At 41.8% G+C, this 14,900-nt stretch overlaps 2 protein-coding genes across 3 annotated transcripts in view; one reads left to right on the top strand and one right to left on the bottom strand.

Moving 5' to 3' along the window:
- Positions 1-12,907, bottom strand: part of MED15 (mediator complex subunit 15) — a 43,325-nt gene extending 30,418 nt beyond the window's left edge. The window contains exon 1 of one of the 2 annotated variants that reach the window (XR_002443370.1): positions 12,889-12,907. Coding sequence is in view for 1 of the 2 variants with exons in the window: in XM_021412501.1 (XP_021268176.1) it covers positions 7,373-7,404 (32 nt within the window). In the remaining variant the exon portion in view is untranslated. Of the gene's footprint in view, positions 1-7,372; positions 7,504-12,888 lie in introns of those variants that run through there. The other variant, XM_021412501.1, reaches the window with a different exon arrangement.
- On the top strand, positions 7,404-14,717 carry KLHL22 (kelch like family member 22). The gene is made up of 6 exons (XM_021412505.1): positions 7,404-7,667; positions 8,346-8,511; positions 9,651-10,369; positions 11,518-11,710; positions 12,922-13,155; positions 13,984-14,717. Exons 1-6 carry the CDS (start codon positions 7,441-7,443, stop codon positions 14,359-14,361), a joined length of 1,917 nt encoding a protein of 638 aa, XP_021268180.1. The 5' UTR covers positions 7,404-7,440; the 3' UTR covers positions 14,362-14,717.

Raw genomic sequence — 14,900 nt, 5'->3', positions numbered from 1 at the left:
GGGGCGGGACGGGCGGCGCTGGGCTGACCCCGGGGGAGGGGGCGGCCGGGTTCGGGCTGTAGGGCCACCTCGTCCCGGCCCCGCGGGGTACGTGGGGTGAGCGAGCCGGGGCGGTGCGGGGCGCGGGCCCGAAGGCGGTGTCGGCAGGGAAAGCAAAAGCAGAACTGTGCTTGAACTGTCCTTCACCTTCATGACGCTGTCACACGGCTGGGGCAGAATCAAGGCGCTTCTGTGAGCGGTGTGCAGCTCCAGGTAGCCTCCCCTGCAGAGGAAACTGCGTGTTCTGTTTTCCTGGTGTGCAAATATATAAGTGGCAGGGAGAAAAATAACAACAGAACAACACGGGTCCTTGCAGGAAAAAAACAAACATGGTGAACGGTGCAAATGAATTCCTGTTTAATACGGAAAGCAGAGCTGGAATGTGTTGGAAGTGCCCTCTGCTCTCCATCCAGTCCCTTAATTGTATTTGGCACAGAACTAATTACTTCTCTAACATTTTCTTTCCCGTGTACTTTAGGCAATTAAAAATGCATGATGTGACTGAAGTAGTTCAACAAAGCAGCCTTGCCAACTTGCCAAGCCTCTCAGGAGCCCCAGAACACGTACCATTGCCTAATTGATTTTGGCATAGTAACCATGCCTGATTCGATGGAAGGTTTACAGATCTTTGTAGAGGTAGAGCTAAACACTGAGGACTATACTCCATCCTCGGAAAGCTGAAGCCTTAATGTAGGCCACTTGTTTTGAGGATGGACGGGTACATGCTGTCTAAACATGGCTGGTTAATGTTCCTTCCTTCCTCCAAACACAACAGCAGCTCTGTCCAAACCAGAACGTCACTACTGAAAGACTGGGGTAGATATATGAAGCGAATCTTGTCTCAAGATGAGGAACAATAAGAAAGTAGAAAGAGATAAATTAAAGAAATGATGAAGCCTCTGGAGAAAGTATTTTAGCACTGTATTGAATTCATTTTCCTTACCACAACTTCTCTTTGGTAGTATTTGGGCCACAGGCCACCTCCCAGAAATACCCAACTTAACAGTTCCATGAATTTGGTCAGGTTACAAGAAAGAGGTTATCAGATCATGGATAGGGCAAAACATTCAAGTTAGACAGCTCATGCTCTTTAGGTTATGCTGCTGTTCTTGGGGGAAAAAAATGTCGTCTTCAATTTTTGTATGCCTAAATATGTTTAGATTTCATGGAAGTTTTGCCATATCTTTGTTAAATGAGATGTTTTATTTTCAGTGTGTCTTAGAAACACGTTGTAAAAGGCATGGGAAAAGAAAACAAACAAATGTTTGATTCTGAAAGGCATGAATATCAACATTTGTGAGACAGCATCGTTTGCAGAAGCTGTTTCCCAAGCCACACCTTAGGTTTCCTCCCACACTTCAAGCATACTACTAATGCTAGAAACTGAAGATGACTCAGAAATTCAGCTCAGAGGGATGTGCTTGCATATTTCCATTGGTGACTTAAAGAAGATGGCGTACATAGACGTAGCAAAAACATAACTCCAATCACTGAGTGCTCAAAACTAAAACTGAGATGTCAGTTGGTACCAGGTGCCATTGTTCCTTTTTGTGAGGACCTTAGACTAAAGGAATTGTTTGGATTATTTCCCCTACTTGTAGAATGTTCCTTAAGTGAAAAGATACTTCAGGAATATATATTTTTTTTGCACAGTTGTGACTGCACAGAGGGGTAATTCTGAAAGAAGCACTGCTGCACAAAGCTTGTTTTTCTTTCAGCCCTCCTCTGTTTCAATTTTCTTCAAAAACCATGAAGCTGACTTAACTGTCTACACAAAACGGTATACTCACATGTCTTACATAGCAAACAAACTTACAAGTGCCTATTACAAATTATGGTGTCATCAGTAAATTATTCCAGTGTTTGCACTCCAGTTATGCTGAACAATAGTTTTGCTTTTCAGTTTACATTGTTTGTGGCATTACATCTGTTTTCTCAGCTATTTTGGCAGGCACCCAGCTGCCTCCCAACTCTGCACGCTCCCTGACTAGTTGATTTATTTGTTTGCATGCCCTCTGCCCTGTTGAATTCTGGTACCTCGCCAGGTTCTGCCTATTCACATTTGCAACCCCTGAGAGTCAGCATACCTAGCACTTTGTAATAGCCTTGTATCTTGCTGTCTCATATCAGGCTGTCAGCTGAAGCCTGGCGTAGATCCTGATTCTTCCTACTCCTTTGGGAGAGATGGAGGTGTGGGGAAGCCCTAGGGCATGGATATTACATTTCTTTGAATGCACAGGGTGAGGATGAGAGGACAAGTGCTGTAAACTGCAGGAATGGAACTCAGGATAAAAAAAGAAAACGAGTTTGATGGTCAAGCACTCAGTTTTCCAAATATCACAAAGGATGGATATTCTGCATTTAACTAGACAAGCTATCAGCATCCTGACCTGATTTTTAAGTTTGCCCTGCTTCGAGCTGGAGATTGAACCAGAGACCTCACAAGGTTCTCTCCAGCCTGAATTATTCCACAATTCTAAGAAAGCATTGGCCCCCCACCAGGCTTGAACCACCTGTCCATATGGCAGTAAGCTAAACAGGGTTAGGATACCCGACACCAGCAAGTTCTAGTTTATTTTGGGCACAGCTGATGCAGAAGAAAATAGCATGATCTGCGTAAGATACCTCCTCATACAGAGATGTAACTGACAGCCAGAAGCTCTTCGATACAAACATGTCTGAGTTTCCATAGAAACTAACTTGGATACTCCCCCTCCTGTAACCAAGGTCTCAGAACAACCCACCACCCACAGCACACGCTAGTAAGCATCGCTGTCTGACTTGGATGCTAGTCACAGAATCCAGGGCTCTGCTGTACCATGCAATACCAGTAATAGATTTCAACACACTAAATTACCAACAGTCTGTGTAAAGCACGCGATCAGTGCATAGCATATCTCACCAAAGTGGAAAGGCTGAAATACCTATACTGACATCAGGATGTACCCAGATCATGCAGAGACCCAGCTGCTGGAAGGGTGCATCCAGGTACAACACAGATTATTCTGTAGGGAAGCAGGACTTTGTTCTCAGTCTCAGGCAGCATATACTGCAAACCAGATAAATTGCCACACCCCAGAATGGTCTTCACTGGAGCAGTACACAAACACCTTGGTGTTACAGTTGCTCTGGATTCAAAAATTCTGGTGGGACAGACGCTGCATTCTCCCATACCACATCTATTTTAGCATACCTTTAATTTTCCCTACCCCATTCCTGTACCCTGTGTTCTTAGATGAAGTTTTTCAGTGAGCACAAGAGCAAGCCAGCATACCAGTCTCTCACCATTTTGCCATTTGAGTGATCAAGCTACAACATATTCCCTCAACTCTTCCTGTCCCACTGCCAACCTCCTCAGTCACAGGCTACATACTGTCAGTGTAAAGGCAAGCATTGTCATTGATCAGGAAGGGGGTTTTGTTAAAATGCCAAGCCACAGTTCCTTTCATACACTGATAAACAGTTACTTTAGTAGAATAATCAGAAACTTACTAAGACTTCTATTTTTTTCCATACAAGTATTCTGCAGAAGCATGCTGTGGTAATGAAAATTGAATACAAGACAATCACAGAGCTATTAGCAAGCCTCTGAAATACTTAGCTTCCAGGGCACCCATAGCTTGTTTCAAGAGACCACTGATAATACAATGAACTTTGAACATAGTATAGGAAATGCTAATTTCCTTCGGATGCTTCCTCTGTCTCTATGGTTGCAAGGCATGGTTGCTTTCTCCTGGTTTCTAAATGGAATCCAGGCACAAAATATAGAAAATTTCAGTCTGTTGAATAAGAGCAGTCTTGTCGCGCTAGATAGCTCTGAAGGTTTTGAGTTTAGATTTTTTGGGGGTGGTTGTTTTGTTCTTTTATCTCCTTAATGTGAAGTGACCAAACAGTACACGCCTTCCTACATTAGCACTGCCTATAGAAGTGCACATGCAATTACTGACCTCATATACCTCTTTTCTCTTTATATACTAGATATTCAGTTGTAATACCCCAGTATTAGTCCACTAACTCATGCCCTTTGAAGAAGGAATGCAAACCAATGTAACATTTTGCAGCCAGCTAAGAAAATCCCTGGGTTGATTTTGTCTACAGTTTTAAAGTGCTTAGGACAGGAGTTAGAACAAGGACTTGCCTTCTCTTGTTTCTGGAGACAGCATCCCACAGCATGTGAGAGGGTGCTCTTTATCTTTGCTGCTGTTAAAGAATTCATCTCTTCCACCTTAAGGTCAGTCCTGCAATACTCAGCCCCTGAATCTCACAATTAACAGCTTCCCAACACCAATAAACTCACACAAGAGGGGAAAAAAAAGAAAAAGTACTAGATTTCTAGGAACTGTACTCAGTCATGGTCCAAGGTTCTCAATAAGAGAACAGAAGTGCCACAAGAACGTTCTACTATCAAGAAGCTGATGCTAGAGAGGCCCACAGCAGAAGAAACTCAGCTGTATGGTTCAAGGGATTGTAACGGCAAGCAAGGGCCTGCCTACAGCTCCTTCACCTACAGGGCCAGATATGGCAGCCTATGAAAATGGTGTTCCCAGCCTTACAAGCCAACAAAGTTCATGTATGGTCAGGAAGGAAGAATAGTAAATAGAAGGTTTTCTGCAGCATGCAAGAAACCTTCATTTACAGCTGTACTTGTTCTACATTTAGCACTTTTTTTTTCCTTCCTTTAAAGAGAAGACTGAGCAAAACGCAGATTTGAGATGGGGTTAGATAATGTACACTTACAATAACCTCCCTTGTCATTTTTAAGACTAACAGACACTTACAAGGCATAAGAATTCCTAGATACATTAGCAGTGATTCCCTGCACCCAGCTGGTACACTGCATATGAAATAGCACACTTCCACTGTTTGGGCTGTCAGATTTTAGGCAGTAACAAAGGCACAAAACACACCTGAGAAAAACTGCAGTTAGACCACCACACAGTCTGCAAAGCAAGACAATTGTTGTTCTAACACTGATAGCCCTCCATAGCAACTTTGTAGTCTATATTTAACGCAGTAGAGACATGCGTAAAATTATCAGCTAACCAAGAACACTGCACTTAATTCAGAAAACCAGAATACCAAGCCAGTTTTCCCCCACCCTCACTCAAGCAACCACTTTCCACAACTGTACCCACCCAACCCCAGCTGCCTCTTGTACAGCTATTAGAAAGCTGAGAGCACTCAGTATATCAGCTAAGTGATTCCTTCTGGTCATCTCCCACTCACCGTTCAATGGCAAGTAGGCAACAATTCATGAAAATCTGAAATATATATATATATATAATGAAGCTACTTCTCTTACAGTACATGTCTTTGCTAACATTTGTTGTGCAGATGCAATGTCCGATGTAGTTGTAATACATCTCACTTTTTTTTTCTCCTCTAGCCTCACTTCCACCTACACTGACAAACTTCAAGGCTGCATCAAAGGTCACGCTGTTTTCTCTACCCAACAGAAGTCTTAGAAGTCAGAAAACAGCTCATTTATTACACGTACTTCTGCTTTTTGTTGCAATTATTTCACTCTTTAGAGGCTTGCTTTGATACAGCTCCCTAATTTGTTGAAAAGGTACATTTTTTTGGAGCATTAACCACATTAAAACACATCAACTGTGTAAATGTGGTTTGTTTGAATTTGTTCCTCATTTGGAGACTATCTCAGCCTAGTTTGTCTTTGCTGCATTTACTCTCAGTGAATTTCTGATCAACACCTAGTAATGCTCACTCCTTCACTTGCCTTTCTTATAATATTATCTGCCTTGCCTCAATCTATCACTTGTATTTCCCAGGAGCAAATCAAATGATACAGTAATGTTTTGTCTGCTTCAAAGGCAGTCATCTTATTTCTAGGAAAAATGTCTGCCTGTCATGAAAAAGAATCCATTATTCATCTCTTCAGCTGATGATGGATAGCTTCTCTGTATAATCGACCTGAATGTGCTTCCTAGAGGGTTGTCTCATCAGAGCTTCTTTTCTGAGCTTGTTGTTCTGCTTTTGCTGGCAAAGAGCAGACAACCATTAATATACATTTGCAATTTTTTTCCATCCCACCCAGTAAGCAATGCCACTTAGCTTCCTTTTGTTTTGGACAGCATAGGGTAACTTCCTTCAGGCAGTGCAATAACTGTTTTCATATTTCATAGTGCCATCCAGACAGCTTCTTCCTCATTGACCGTGCCCAGAATACCTCGCAGTACTTTGAAAGATTTCTAATGCAGCATTCACTGTCTATGGCTGGTGGAATTAAACAATGGTTTCATCTCTTCATTGTTTGTTTGGATTTGTTGGATTTGTTCTGCTTTTGCTTTTCTGACTGCTGATAACCCCTTGTGACTGTCCCTCCCGCCATGAAGCTATTTCCCAGAGCCACTGGAGGAGAGGCTATTATAACTGTGCCTTAAGCAGCCATGTCAGCTAAGGTATTTCCTTTTGCTAATGTGGTTTTTTGAGCGTGTCTGCTCTGACACCTAGGCAGAATCTATCAGATCTAACTGCTACAACTTCTCACATTCTTCAAAGGCAGTGGAAAGGGTAAATTACAGGATGCTGAGAGGAATCATGAGATTTCAAGAGCTTAACCACAGGCATGAAACAATGACTTCCAGCTAGCTGTCTACAGGCATTTCCCCATATGCTATAAGGACCTTCTTATGGTGTCAGTGGTAGCAGGACAAGGAGGGATGGGATAGCCCTCTACAGTGCCTACACCAAAGGAAATATCCCCTCTCTGCAGAGACCCACAGTGAAGTCAAAAGGAGTTGTACATGCTAGCTTGAAGTCAGCACAACAGAGAAACTCACTGCAAAGCCTGTTTCAGGTGGTATTGTATAGAATGGAAATGTGCCCAGCTAAGGAAAGCAAATAAAAAGGAGAGATTAAAGCTTTCAGAGTCCACAGTAAAATATCAAGAGAAAGACCGAAGGTGCAGCGTATATTACATCAAAGTTATCTGAGGATATTAGGCAATGTGGAATTTGGCAAAGATTATGAGAGATTTGCTATTTGTTATAAATGCCATAGAAATGCAAAGGAAACAAGGGGTTCTGGCAGTAGGTTGGGAAGTGAAACTCTCACTAAGAAAAAAAATATGTATATATCCCCACATGCAACATACTTTTGGACTGGAAAACCAGGAGTCAAAAAATTGTTTGTAATGCCATGTTCTGCCAGTTTGATACACCGATGTATATAGCTGCCTATTTTCAGTGTCATTCGGAGTAATTTCTCTGGGGTAGAGTTGTTTTTGATGGTTCTCCACTGACTGTAGAGTTGGTTTGATTTATTTATTGTGATAGATGAGTCAGAGGACCATTTGTAAGCAAAAGACACAAACCTTTGCTGATTCTGTTGTCTCACAGATTTCATTCTGCTGCAGCTTTTGGCTGAGCATTTCTGCCTGGGATGGCGGAGGATCAGGAGCTGACTCAGCCACACAAAGCTCAACTCGAGTCCTCCCTTCAGCAGCGCACCAGCAACACATACCGCAGTGCAGAGCACTCTCAGGCTTTGCTCAGTGGCTTGGTATCTCTCCGAGACAGCAGCATCCTCTTTGATGTAGTTCTGGTAGTGGAAGAGAAACCTATTGAGGCTCATCGGATACTGCTAGCTGCATCTTGTGACTATTTCAGGTACACTTTCAGTACAGCAGTAACAAGCATTTGTGTGAGTATAACGCAACACTGCAATCTCCAAATCTTCTGTTAGCACACCTAGCATGCTGCTTCCAGATGTCAGATTAGACCCAGGAGGTGGACCTGAATGGATTTCAAAACGCTACAAATGGCTTTATTCATCTCTCTGTTATGTAGCTGTAGAAATGAAGCTCCTGTTAGTGCACAGTGAGCTTACCTCCACTAAATTCACAGCCTTGGAGGTACTTGGAGGTATGTAAAGGGGAGAAGCTAACTCACTTTATTTTTGTAAACAAATAAATCTGAAGGCAATTCAGACAAATCTGGAAGAACAACTGCTCTGACTTAAAAAAAAATACAAGTTCTGTTTTTCTCTTCCCCCATCCCTAGAGTATCTGCCCTTACCCACTGACTATCCATACGCACTGGGTCTGTATTTAAATCCTTCCACTGTGAATTACACATTTCAGGGGTCCCCACTGTTTTCCTGCAGAATGAGAGGTATTAGTATCTTAGGTCCTGAAAGTGTACTTTTTGTATCATTGACTTAGAAAAGAGGTAATCCCAAAGAAGTGTCTGACTAGGATTTATCTTTCTGAATATTTTGTTATGTTCTCAGGACAGGATAAGATAAGCAAGTTGAATAGTTTCAATGCAAATCTTTTTTTTTTACAGAGGAATGTTTGCAGGAGGACTGAGAGAGATGGAACAAGAAGAAGTTCATATTCACGGCATCTCCTACAACGCAATGTGTAAAATCTTGAATTTCATTTATACTTCTGAGCTGGAACTCAGTGTGAACAGTGTGCAGGAAACCTTAGCCGCAGCCTGTCAGCTTCAGGTGAGGTGCTGGGAGGTATGATGGAAAAAAAGCAAGAAACAAAAGCAAGAATGAAAGAAACAGAAAACATGGCTGGAGGGCTAGGGAGTGAAACAGAGCATGATTCCAATGAGAAGAATTTCTTTGGGATACAGTAGCCACTGGAAGGGCTGGAACAATGAATGAGTGCTTGCATGTCTGATTTGTGCTAGTGGTCTCATCACTTATAAACCATTTTGTCTCAAAGACTATTTTATGTAGCACTCACTCTCACTGATCAGCATATGAAAGCTTCCTTAGAATAGAATACTGCTGACCTATGGTAAAGGACAGGGCTTGCTGCTCAGAAACTATTGTGCTGCTTAAACCTGCCAAGACCTACCCGAGACTGAGTGCACAGGTGCATAACCTTACCTGACCTCCTCATTTCCACTGTGGTTTCTGCACACAGTGCCTTTTGCCTTCAAGGCATTTTTTTTTTCCAATTTTCCCTGCAGCTAAGGCTTTGGTACTAACCTTAAATTTTCCAGGTGCTTTGGTTGGCTCCACACTTAGCACCAGTTTCTTAGTGGAGGGACTCTTGGTCAGCTGTTACTTTGCCAGTTGTCCTCTTGCCAGATACAACTTCAGATTATACTCAGAAGACAACACTAAATACTAATTTTCTTTTCAGGTGGCTTTCCATGCTCTTGAGTGATGCAGGTATTTTTGTTATAGTTACAATCTGTGATGCACTGCGTCTGTAGTGCTCTGAGAGAATAACTTAAGGAGTGGCTGTTGCCATGTCCTTCATGTCTTCTGTTTCCACGACTGCCTCCCAGGCAGCCTGCATCTCTCGTGCTAACAAATGAGGCAGCCTGGCTGTTCAGTATCCCGTGTGCCCCAGAAGATGCATTGCTGCTGCACATGAAGCAAAACTCAAAGGCTTGCAGTATAGTGTGGCTAGAAGATCTGTGTTATATTCATCTACATACCCATGTTGAGTTGTTATTTTTCTCTGGAGAAAGGAGAACCCGGTGATCAGACTCTGTGAGAAGAGCGGTTTTCTTGTCAACAACTTTTTTACAGTTTTCGGAAGCTTCCTGTCCTACGCTTCCGTCATCTGTATCTTGAATGTAAAGCAAATGGTGTCTGAAATAAAAGATCTCTCTCTCTTGCAGATTCCAGAAGTCATTAAGTTCTGTTGTGATTTTCTAATGTCCTGGGTAGATGAAGAGAACATCCTCGATGTATACAAACTAGCTGACCATTATGACTTGAGACATTTGAGCGATCAGCTGGACTCCTACATTTTGAAGAACTTTGCAGCTTTCTCAAGGACACAAGCGTACCGACAGCTACCCTTGCAGAAGGTCTACTCCCTTCTCAGTAGCAACCGTTTGGAGGTTAACTATGAATTTGAAGTTTATGATGGTGCACTTTTTTATCATTATTCTCCAGAGCAACTGGAGACAGATCAGGTCTCCCTGATGGAGCCCCTTAAACTACTTGAGACAGTTCGTTTTCCTCTGATGGAACCCCAGATCCTGCAAAGGCTTCATGACAAATTAAGTCCATGTCCTTTAAAAGATACAGTTGCAGATGCACTAATGTACCACAAGAATGAATGTCTTCAGCCAATGCTTCAGAGCTCCCAGACACAGCTGAGATCAGAGTTCCAGTGTGTAGTGGGATTTGGAGGGATGCATTCTACTCCATCCATTGTTCTCAGTGATCAAGCCAAGTATCTGAACCCCCTGTTGGGAGAGTGGAGGCACTTTACAGCTGCACTAGCCCCCAGAATGTCCAACCAGGGGATTGCTGTTCTCAATAATTTTGTATATTTAATTGGCGGAGACAACAATGTAAGTGGTTTTCGAGCAGAGTCAAGGTGTTGGAGGTAAGATAAGGATAATCCTGCTACTATTCTCATTTCCACCCTGTTGCCCATCTCTGAGTCAGGAAGCCTTTAGCACAGTCTGTATGCTTGCTGGCAAAAAAGATAGGAGCCTCTCACTGAAAGAAATCACAAGAAATAAGGAAATTAGCATCGTAGCAACAGGAAGCTTCCAGCAATGCTTATGGAACAAAGCCAAGCGTGACTGGGTAGAAACAGCTGCTTATTCAGGAGTACTACACGTGCAACCTTCTCTTCTTTGGCGGAGGGAGTGAAGTATTAAAGGTGTGGGAAATGGTAACGAATTAGGATTCTCCAGAATCCTCAACTTTCTAGATGCTCTTGAAATGAGATTTTCCAAAAGTCCTCTGTGTGTAGTTCTCATCCCAGTACAAAGGGATTTAGCTATCAGAAAGGATTTTTAAATAAAATGTTGATATTAGTTGATTGTTGAGAAAATGTATGCACAGTAGCAGCATTCAAGGGTCATCTTCATTTCTGTGCCAGAAAAAATGTACTGGAGAAAGGAACAGTTTTAGATCTCGATGCCCATTACATTGCAAAAATGGATATAAACCCTTTTGTTTTTATAATGTAATCATCTTTACTAGTTTTAGCGGAATTGTCCTCATTTCATGCCGTGCATATCTTCACTTCACCATCAGCTGTCACTGTAACTAAAATTTCCAGAGCAGATAGATACTTCTATCTGAAAATTGATCATGAGGCTTACTTGAAACAGCACATATTTTGGAAAAAAAGAATCAAAAAAGCCACAAAATGCTTATGCACCCTCTTGATGTCTTGAAGATCCAGATTCAGTCTGTGCTATTGTTAGAATGTTTTACCTTGTAGAATGGCTTTATGCAAGCAGAGATTTTGATACATAATTTGAAGGCAAGTGTAAGACAACAGAAAACCTAGACTTTTAGAGCGTGATTGTATCAGCCAAAATACATCTTCTAAAAATAGACTAAAAGAACTTTGCTAATAATAAAATGCTGAGAAGGCCATATTTCACTCCACTTACAGCTGAGTTTAATTTCAGCCAAAGACAGTACAATAACCCCACATGTGTGGTGCTGTCTTGTATTCCAGCAATGATTCTGTGGATGTATGAATCACTTTCTTTGATCCTGTTCTTTTACAAGGTACGACCCACGACACAACAAGTGGTTCCAGATCCAGTCCCTGCAGCAAGAGCATGCTGACCTCAGTGTTTGTGTTGTGGACAATTATATATATGCCGTCGCAGGCCGAGATTACCATGAAGACCTGAGAGAAGTGGAGAGGTATGACCCTAAAAGCAACACTTGGGAATATGTGACACCTCTGAAGAAGGAGGTAAGGAGTGCATTAGCCACACGCACTGATACAGTTCCCCAGTTCCTAATTTCATCTTTTTAGATGCTCTTCTCATGCGTAGCTTTCATTTTGCTGATACTCACATGGGAAGCAGTAGCTTGTGTATACCAATAAATAATAATAGTATGTAACTTCAATTTTAAGGTTAAATGCTTATTTTTCTTGTTTTCTTCCTGTTTTCCCCTGCATCTCTGTTGTATTAATCCTTAAAACCATTTCAAACTGAACATACAACTCAGGGAACTTCCCATTCCTCCTGGGGCAGGTAAACCATGAATAGTACAAGCTTCTCATCTGCAGTCCCAACAGCGTGCTTTATTCCCAATTAGAAGAAACCATCAAATACTAGGAAGGTATCATTGGATCGCAGAATGGCTTAGGTTCAAAGGGACCTTAAGGATCATCTAGTTCCAGACAGGGTTGCCAACCACTAAGTCAGGCACTAAATCAGATACTAGATCAGGTTGCCCAGGACCCCATCCAGCCTGGCCCCAGGGATGAGGCACCCACAACTTCTGTGGGCAACCTGTTCCAGTGCCTCACCGCCCTCTGAGTGAGGGTACATCAGTTTCTGTATACTACTTAGTTCCCAAGATCCTAAGTGATCTTTCAAGAAACGATGCTGGTTTCTACTGCACTTTTTAAAAGCTTTGGAGCAAGTGACCAGCACAAAATAACATTTGTCATTCCATACTACTTCTCTGTTGAGAATCTCAGGACACCTTAAAAAGATAAATATTATTGCCATTTTATAAAAGGGATGTAGTGGCAGAAGAAGTTCATGTCAGTGCTGAGAATATAAAGATCCAATCAAGTACTACTGCATGGGATATATTGCATTCCTGAAAACACTGCTTGTGTAATAACCTCCAACAGAAAGACTTCAAATTAGACAAGGGATAAAAGTAATTATATGAATGATTTTCTAATTAAGAAATAGTAAAGAATGGCAATCCACTGCAATTCTGGAAGTTTTGGAAATTCTAGGGTAATTAATTTAGAAATTCACACTTTCAACATAATCATATTGAAAGGAGTTGTCTATAAGTAAATAAAAAATCCTTCCAGATGTTAATATCTGCATAACTCATGAAGAATGTCACTTCTTTAATGTCTATTCCATACTTTGAAGCTGAGAGAAATACATAAATACAGACCTCAACCTCTTGCTTTCCCACGTGGTGATGCAGGTGTATGCACACGCTGGAGCAGCACTGGATGGGAAGATGTATATTACCTGTGGGAGGAGAGGAGAAGATTATTTGAAGGAGCTGCAATGTTATGATCCAAAGACTGACCGCTGGGAAGTGTTAGCAGATGGTCCAGAGAGACGTGCTTGGCATGGGATGGCTGCACTGCTGGGAAAGCTCTATGTAATTGGAGGAAGCAACAATGATTCTGGCTACAGAAGGGATGTTCACCAGGTGAGAGCATATCATACCTATGTCTTGGAAGAGTCGGTTTCTTATAAATGCTTGCACACTGATGTAATGTCTTTCTCCTCCTAAGTACACAAGTAAAACTGTCTGCCAAGCAACAGCACCAGTTCTCTTCCACATAATTGCAGAACTTGCTGTGATTTATTTGCTGCTGTCTTGAATGCACTGTCTAAGCATTAAAGCTGTAGCATTTGAGATTCATGTAAATTTTAAAACATCTTTGATGGATAACATTCATTCGCATGCATATAGCCCATAAGTGGCACGTCAGCTGAGTTTCCTTTACCTTGCCTTCTCGTGTGCATTTTTTCCTAAGTCAAGAACTTTGGAATTAGCAATGTAGAACTGCAGGACAGAATTTGTTAAGGATATGTTGGAAGGTGCAATGAATGGGTTGGATGGCAATTGTATAATGCAGTAAAATATACAGTACCTGATGGGCGGTGATGACTGGAGAATTTTCTTGTGTCTTATTCCAGCTTCTCGAGACGTGAAAAAAAGAAAAAAAAAAGTAACTGCTCTTATAAGACCAATGAAGGTAGCAAAGTTAAATCTAGTGGTTTTTTTTGAACGACATGCAGCTGTTAGCACAACAACAGGGTCAGGTGTTGTGATTCAGTTCCATGGCAAATATGCACAGTTTTCCACCGAGCATTGTACTTCTACTGCTTGGGGATACATGCTCTCCATTATCAATACCCCATCAAAAGACTGATGGTGTTGTGTGGCTACGTGAGTAGTTTGCCATACAGCCAGGCTCTGTCACTAAGATCCAAGTTCAGTTTTGGCTAATCTATTTTTTACTTTCTACAGGTTGCCTGCTACAGGCCAAGCACTGATCAGTGGACAAATGTATGCCCACTTCCTGCGGGCCATGGAGAGCCAGGTATTGCTGTCTTAGACAACAGGATCTATGTCCTGGGAGGCAGATCCCACAACAGAGGAATCCGCATGGACTATGTCCACATTTACGATGCAGAGAGAGACTGTTGGGAGGATGGACCCCAGCTGGAGGATGATATTTCTGGGATGGCTGCCTGTGTCCTCACCTTGCCCAGGGCTATTTTAATGGAAACAGAGAAATGGTTCTCAGAATGGCATGCAGACCGCATGAAGTATCACCTTGACCTTCCATCAGAAGTTATGAGCGTATCAGACTGGGAGGAATTTGACAATTCAAGTGAAGATTAAAAAATTTAGTATTTATTTTTTGCCAGTAGTTGAGGAAATTAAGTCTTGAAAGAAAAAAAAAAGAAAACACAAAGATTTTATATGTCTTTCTTATATACATAAATATGTATTTGAAAGTTTGAAAACTAAGTGTTCTGCACAAAATGACATTATCTGCTCATCTGCAAGTGTTTTGCACAAAATGCCACTACCAGTCGGTATCTGCTCACCTGCCAGAAAGCAGAATTTTTAAAGTAACCACAGAACTGCCATTTCCCCCCAGATAAAGTAGGGAGGTTCTTTTCCTTTGAAGAAGACTTCTCTCAACTTTCAGCATGGACAGAAAAAAAAAAAAAAAGGCACAGAAAGCTCAGCTTGACTGGCTTCTTTCCTTCCAGCTTTTAGTGTGAAATAGCTTTTTGAGTTTTGGGAGATGTTTTTTTTTTTTTTTTTCTTTCTGGTAATAAAACCTTCTAGCAAGCTTAACATAGGAAGGTAAGAACTAGTGTCTCCCTCCTGTGCCAGGCGTCAGACAGCTTGATCATTTTTAGCCACATTGA

Source organism: Numida meleagris, chromosome 14 (assembly GCF_002078875.1).
Source record: "Numida meleagris isolate 19003 breed g44 Domestic line chromosome 14, NumMel1.0, whole genome shotgun sequence".
NCBI lineage: Eukaryota > Metazoa > Chordata > Aves > Galliformes > Numididae > Numida > Numida meleagris.
This window is presented reverse-complemented; position numbering and strand designations above follow the sequence as displayed.